The sequence below is a fragment of the Bufo bufo genome, chromosome 1 (assembly GCF_905171765.1).
Source record: "Bufo bufo chromosome 1, aBufBuf1.1, whole genome shotgun sequence".
In the NCBI taxonomy this organism is placed as follows: Eukaryota; Metazoa; Chordata; class Amphibia; order Anura; family Bufonidae; genus Bufo; species Bufo bufo.
The window spans coordinates 32,034,943-32,042,902 of NC_053389.1; the positions used below are offsets into that span (position 1 = coordinate 32,034,943).

The following is a 7,960-nucleotide window of genomic DNA, read 5'->3' on the forward strand; positions in this document are numbered from 1 at the left end:
TCTGTACTGTATATATTTATTTATATAAAAAAAACTGTTTTTGATGTTGCCATTTCCTGAGACCCAATGTTTTTATTTTTGTAGTGATGGTCTTTTTTTTTTTTTTGGGGGGGGGGGGGGGGGTGGGGGGGGTGTAGGGTGGAAGGGCTCATTTTTTGCATGATGAGGTGCAGTTTTCATTGGTACCATTTTTAGGGTACATACAACTTTTTGATAGATCGATAATGTGCTTTTTGTGAGGTGAGGTAACAAAAAAAATGGCTGTTATTGCACTTTTTTATTAACTTTTTTTAAAGTGTTCACCTGATGGGATGGATCAGGTCAGGTAATTATGGACGCAGTGATATCTAATATGTCTATTTTTTTTTTTCAGTTTTACACAATAAAAGCATTTTTTAAACAAAAGCAATTTTTTTTTGTTCACAGAGCCCTTTTTTATTTGTAGGACAAGTTGGCACCATTTTGTATTGCATGTGTTGTTTGGCTGTGGGAGGGGGGCACTTGCTCACTGGGAGCTCTGTGTAACCTGTAAACAACTGCTCAGATGCCATGGTCACAGTTTATCTAAAGTTTTAAAAGTCTGTGATCAGAGTTGTCTCCGATCACTAAGGACGGGTTCAGATCTGTGTTCTGGATTCCGTTATGGCTTTCCGTTATAACATGGTTATAACGGAAAGTAACGGAATGCATGAGACGGATGTCAAAAACCAGGACGGATCCGTTCTGCTGCCCATAGACTTGTATTAGGACGGAAGTCAAAATCGAAGCCTTTATAAGGCCATACATTTTGCTTTCTGTCCTAATAGAAGTCTATGGGCAGCAGAACGGATCGTCCTAGTTTCCGTTATGCAGGACATTGTTTTCCGTCTTGCATAACGAGAACCAGACGGATCCGTTATGTTTCCCATAGACTTCTATGGGGACGGATCAAAATGGAAAGGCTTCAGACGTCCGTCTCTTGAACTCCGTTATAACCATGTTATAACGGAAAGCCATAATGGAATCCAGAACGCAGATGTGAACCCGCCCTAACTCTGCCACTCTCTGCTGTGTAAAAGAACAGATACCTCGTAGATTTGGCCCCCGCTCAGCTCCTGAGCTTGCTCTATCTTAAAAGACTGGGCATCCGTAATCCATGTATGGAAAGTGTCGGAAGGGGGTTAAACAATAATTCTACTTTATTGCTCTACATCTAGAAATTCTTTCAGTGCTGACTATAAATAACATCCGGCTTCATTCATTAAAGGTCAACTTTATTATAACATTGTATCAGGACAGATAAGCCATAGCCGCATTTAATTGATATTGTGACCTAATAAATCCATTAATATGGAGCTTACACAAGAAGGTTTTTTCTATAGATTTACAGGAAAATTTGCTCCATTGTTACATTGGATGAAATAAACAGCATAACACGTTCAGCTCTGCTTTATCTGCTTTTCACATTTACACATATAATTCCATTGCTTCTCATAATACTGGCTGCAGAATGGTCAGACTGAGCTCTGTGGTTAATAACATTCTGTTGGCTTTACACATGTTTCTCCAGAAAGAACATATCCCTCATCACAGACACATTTTGGAGAACACACTGCAATACAGTTTTCAGGGCCATTTGGTTCTTCACATGTTGGTGGGCAGGCGGATCCGCAGAACTCATAGTGCTGGTTGGGACCACAGGGGACTTTGCAGTCTTCTGGTTTGACGCACTGTACAGATTCCCCATAAGTCTCGGTCTGAGCCAGGAGTCCTGCGTCACATTTACAGGTTAGTATTCCAATATCAAAACAAGGTCCTTTAGAAGGTTTAACTATGTTGGAGCAGTTTGTGTCACACAATCCGATGACGTCATATGTGCTGTTTGGAGGACAATTCAAAGCTGCACAAGAGGGAAATAAACCTGCAGTTAGCTGGCTGCTTCATATTATGAGGTCATTGGAAAAAACAACAGATGAAAAGAAAAATGGAGGATAATACTAATAACAATTAGAATGCTTAGATTAACCAATTATAACTAATTATAAAAACAATGATTATACTATTACTACTAATAATAATAATAAGAGCAAATAAAAACTAATAGTATCTATCTCTTATCTATCATTTATTTCATATCTATTATCTATCTTATCAGCAGGGATTTTGGGGCCACATGGAGACAAACCATGGGTCCCTCGCCGGCCCTTCTTACATCCATAGCCATAGCTCCCTCCGGGCAGCCGTCTCCTGTACTTGCACAGGCTCTTCCGTCTGGGTCCCGACCAGATGTCGTTGTCTCTTTTCCTTTTCAGCTGCATTGATTTCCATGCAGCTGAAGAGGGAAAAAAAAATTACTTTTCCTTTCCAGCTTTTCTCTTACCCTGAAGGAAAAATTGAAAAGTAAAAGTGCCTAAAAAAAAAAATACTAAATCGTATCGAGCTTCGGATCCTAGATCTGAAGTCCATTGGCTCCAAATTTCTGTTAATGCTGTACGGAAGTGGGGCTGGGGCCTGCAGTCTATGCTGCTAGAACGTAAAGGAAGAAGCAAGGTCCACAGCACTTGCCCATACTCCATCCCTCCGCACAAGGGTAGAAATGGCTTCTATAATGAGGCTCCGACAAGATGGTGTGAAGACTATACAGGTTGGTGACTATACGTTTGGTTACTGTATCGAGGGGGTGAGGCTCTTTAAGTTGCTATCGCCCTATACTTTGTACAGGCGGTATCCTTGCAGCTCACTGCCAAATTATATCCCCCCCTCCCTTGTCCTAAGAGATCCTGCACTCATGGGCATACCATAGCTGCCATAGCACTTCGTGGGGGGCCAGGAGTTTGGGGGAGGAGCAAGAATTTAACCTTTTTGTGGGAAATAACACTATATAAGATTTTTGCTATACTGCAGGTTTTCTATGTGGCTTTTATACATACGTTTAATTATTGCTAGGTATGCTGCTGTTTTAATTTTCTTGAACTAGGTGGTGCGGGCCTCATCTTTCTGATCCCCACCCCCTTCTCCCCTACAGAGCCCCCTCTTTCTTTGCCTCTGCCCTTCCCCGCAGAATCCTAACAAGTAATATCTCTGTAATCTTTTACACTAGACTGTGGACTGATCGGCGATATTAGTTCATTTAGCACATGGAAGGGTTTGTCTGAGAAGAGTGGATAAAAGCAGTCTGTCTGTCTATATCATCTGTCTATCTAACTTATCTGGCAGGACGTGTCTGATCCTTTGACAATTTAAGGGTAGAACTGTCAATACTCACAAGGGACCAGCCAAGGTTGAGTACATAAATAGGTGGTCCAGATATAGTAGCTTAGAGGGCAGGAGTCAGGATGGGACCTAATATTCTGAGGCCTCTTGGTGCTCAGAACCAGTTTTAGGTAGGCAGCCCTATTACTTAGGTGTTGTGTGACATCACAGTCTTCAAAATCAAATTTAGTACTGCCTACTGTCCACTAGAGGGAGCTCTGGTCTGCGTTAACATGTTCTGGCCTCCATTGGGAGCTCTGGCATATACTATCACTCACTGGCCACTAGAGGGAGCTCTAGAGTTAAAAAAAAATTCTAAAAGATGCCATATGACAAGAGAAGACAGTCTGCCCAGAAGCTATGACTGATGGGCACAATAAACTTGGCACCATTTTATTTCAGTCCGTAATTACATTATTGTTATTATTTCACTCCTTTTTCCTTTCGAAGTCACATTCTTAAAAATATATTTTGTTCTACTTACGTGGACTGTCATCACCGTGGACCTTCCACTGCAAGACTATGGGAAGGAAATAATCCAAATGATTAGTCGTAATGTAACAATTTGTAAAACAGTGTACAATGATTCTATTCAGATTGTTCTATTTGCTACATGAGGTGGAACCATATGGACAACTCATCCCCACTACCGGTGTAAGGGTTCTGGGCTCTGGTTCTGGGTGACTGAGACACCGCAAAGGGAACCATTCACCATGGGAATGCAGTACAGTCTGCAGACAGCAGGTTATAGAGCAGGAGGAGCTGAGCAGATCATGTCGAATTTTGTGTGGAAAGAATCAGTAACTTGTTAATTTACTGCATGAGATTCCAGCTCTTTCTGTGGTCAGGAGTCCAGTCGTCAAATTGAGTGACTGACAGCCTTCCTTCTGAAAGTCATAGAAAACTAGCTGTTAATCACTGGGTAGGACCGGCCACTGAACTCCTAAGATGAGAAAGAGCAGAGATTTCAAATAATAATGTACACATATCAATCTGCTCAGCTCCTCCTGTTCTGTAACATGTTGAGGCAGATTGGACTGGATGTTCAGTGTCACAGGTTCTGCTCATAAACATAAACATACTTATAAGAAAGTAGTCAACCCCAAATCAAGCATTCATGGCACAGCCGATCAATGGGGGTGGAGCTTATTCACATGTTTACAAGTCTCATAGATCCGAATATAGTGTGAATTTGTGGACATTTCTTTGGCAGTGGAGCCACAAAGACCTATAAAGGCACCCACATTATTGGGATCGGACAGTCATGGTATATCCATCTGATTACTCATGAATGTTTTGTAAGCAGAAATTAGTTAAAAGGGATTTTCCAGTTGTTTAATATTGATGGCCTATCCTCAGGGTAGGTCATCAATATCTGATAGGTTGGGGAGTCCTACTCCTGACACCCCCACTTTCCAGCAGTTTGAAGAGGCTGAGGCAATCCAGTGAGTGCTGCGGCTTCCTCACAGCTTATCAAGAACGTCATCGTCTATATTCTAGCAGATGAGCTTGGTATTAGAGCTCAGGCCGATTCACTTGAACGGGTCTCAGCTGCACCTAGGCCATGTGACTGATGATTGTGACATCACTGAGCCAGGAAGAGGCTGCAGTGATTAAAAGAGTGCCACATCTTCCTCAAACAGCTGATCTGTGGGGATGTCAGGTTTTGGACCCCCATCGATAAGATATTGATGACCTGTCCTAAAGGTAGGTCATAAGTATTAAATCCCCAGAAAACCCATTTAAGGTCCAAAATATCCATTAAACGCAATGCAACATCCAAAAACTTAAATCAGATTTTTAGGATTTTTGAATGTAGCCATGTATTTAAAATGTCCTGAAATATTTTTTTGTACTGGTCAGTAGAAGTCATACAATAGCTGAGGATTCAGCTTTGTTGTATAGGCTAGGACTGAGTGAACAGAGTAATCTCATTTTCATTAGAGGGTAGTTTCAGCACAGTCATTTCATTATTATTAAAGGGCAAGTTCAGAAGAGTCATCGCATTATCACTGGAAGTGGCCCAATGACAGATTAACCTACAAAAAACCTCTCTGTCTAGACTCGACAGCAAACATTCCACCTATACGGCACCCAATATAGTAACAAAAAAGCAAGTGGAGATAGTATACCAAAATATAAATTTATTATCAAATATAAAATATGGGGAAAAGACGGGATGGTAGACAGAATAGAGAGAAGCGAAGGGCAGTATACACAACTGCATATACATGAGTATCCGTGCAACATTAAGCATAGGTGGCAAACAGGTAAAGGTGGTTGTAAATCAGGGATAACCTAATCTGCATAGCAAATATAAGAATCACCCCCTAAGGGCTATATAATATAGCAGAAAACATGAATAACTGGTTATCCGTGAATTGCACCACAACGTCCAAGGATCGTAAGCAACCAAGACTGACAAGTATATTACTGACAGGTAAATGACAGATATATTACAAAAATAACTCAAGTTTAGTCGGTCGCTGAGTCCCAGGGTATAGCAATGATCTAAAAAGGTATGTAAGGCCCAATATGGATGGAGAGAAACACCATAATGAGTGTAAAGCAATACTATACACAGGATGTACCTGAAGCCATGATACACACAGGAGGATACTGAACCCTAAGCGCAAGATCTCAAAGAGGTCCTGTGTATAGTATTGCTTTACACTCATTATAGTCTTTCTCTCCATCCATATTGGGCCTTAGATACCTTTTTAGATCATTGCTATACCCTGGGACTTAGCGACCGACTAAACTTGAGTTATTTTTGTAATATATCTGTCATTTACCTGTCAGTAATATACTTGTCAGTCTTGGTTGCTTACGATCCTTGGACGTTGTGGTGCAATTCACGGATAACCAGTTATTCATGTTTTCTGCTATATTATATAGCCCTTAGGGGGTGATTCTTATATTTGCTATGCAGATTAGGTTATCCCTGATTTACAACCACCTTTACCTGTTTGCCACCTATGCTTAATGTTGCACGTATACTCATGTATATGCAGTTGTATACTGCCCTTCGCTTCTCTGTATTCTGTCTACCATCCCGTCTTTTCCCCATATTTTATATTTGATAATACATTTATATTTTGGTATACTGGCCCAATGACAGAGTCTGGAGGTGGCGGGCAGCATCAGGAAGCCTCAGAGTGGCCCAATGACATAGTGTGGAGGTGGCAGCATCAGGAGGCCACAGAGTGGCAAGGAGACATAGAGTGGAGGTAGGAGCAGCAATAAAAGACCACAGAGTGGCAAGGTGATGTAGTGTGGAGGTGGGTGGCAATACCGGTACCCACTGAAGATGGTGGGTGAAAGAAGGAGCACTTGGCATCAGATGTGTGGCTTCAGGCGAGTGGCAGCATCAGAATAGTAGCTGAGGCAGGCAGCCAGAAGAAACCGTTCTCTTTTGTCAAAGTGTTGGTGTGGCACCATGGATGATGTAGTCTGATGCATCAGGAATTAGTGGGTGGAAATCCTGGCTGATCCACGCCTGATTCATCTTGACAAAGGTCAGTCTCTCCAAATTTTGGGTGGACAGGTGAGAGGATGAACGATGGCACAGATAGTCAGCGGCCAACTGACTACATAGAATGTCTCTATAGTAGTTCAGTTTGTCCTCCCTCTCAGTGGGTGTAAAAAAGGCCCCCATTTTGGACCGGTAGCAAGGGTCCAACAAGGTATAGAGCCAGAAATCATCCCTCTGCCGAATGGTGATAATTCGGCTGTTACTACCCAAGCAAGTGGGCATGCAGCTGGCCATTTGCGCAAGTGACTCGGAGGGACTCCCTCCCTCCATCTCCACTGCATACTGCCAAATTTGTAAAAATAAAGAATAAATAAGTGCAACATGTATAAGCAGACCATACCCATTATTTCTCTTCTACAGACATCTATCGAATGAAACCAAAATTACATACAGGAGAGTTTGCATTTAAACCACTTGAAATACATACGTGCAAGCAAGAAGACAGCAGATAATTTGAAGAAGCCCATGTCTCTTCTGATAAAAGTTGAAGATACCACAAGTCACTGATAACAGAAGACAAAGACAAGACATTAAAATAATGCAGATCAATAGTAAAGTAAGTAAAGGAGACAAGTCTTCTACGTTACCTGTTCGGGCTCTGGGAAGAGTTCTGTTCCTGGAGCCACATTTATAAGGACCAGATTGGGTGTGTACAAATATATTTGCTTATTTAATTTAATAGTTCATATCCTAATATTGTGAAATGTTTCCATTATGAGTTTTACTATCTATGTAGTAATCACTGTTCTTAATAAATGTCAGGGCGTGACATTTCACCGGGGAATGGTGGTTCCTCATAAGGTTACAAGGATGTCTGGTTTATAAAAAAACTTTTCAAATATCCTTTGTTTTCTAAATCGGGGGTGTGGGGTGTTATTCTGAGGACCCTCATCTATTAGCCAGAGCAAGGAGTAGCTACAAAGAATGCCTGTTCGAGGATCATCAACAGCCCTTTATTTCAATGACAGCAGTTTAATGCTTCATTTCCCCTATGGTGGTGCTGCAGGGAAATTAAATACCTCCTTCCCTAAGATTATTGCTGATTCGTAGCGATCACAGCTGCAAGGTGTCTTGTGATTAATTTATAATTGGGAGACCCTTCTAAAAAAAAATGGGCTTTCACAAAGCAGACAACCCCCTTAGGGCTTAAAGTGTGTTTATCATTGTGGTCCAGGACCTTACCGTCCTGGGTCC

At 41.6% G+C, this 7,960-nt stretch overlaps 1 protein-coding gene across 1 annotated transcript; it reads right to left on the minus strand.

The window, feature by feature from the left end:
* Positions 1 to 1,236: 1,236 nt before the first annotated feature.
* Positions 1,237 to 7,381, minus strand: LOC120992817 (IgGFc-binding protein-like). The gene is made up of 4 exons (XM_040421693.1): positions 7,354 to 7,381; positions 7,194 to 7,269; positions 3,716 to 3,751; positions 1,237 to 1,879 (listed from the first exon to the last, which is right to left on the minus strand). Exons 2-4 carry the CDS (start codon positions 7,231 to 7,233, stop codon positions 1,512 to 1,514), a joined length of 444 nt encoding a protein of 147 aa, XP_040277627.1. The 5' UTR covers positions 7,234 to 7,269; positions 7,354 to 7,381; the 3' UTR covers positions 1,237 to 1,511.
* Positions 7,382 to 7,960: the final 579 nt, after the last annotated feature.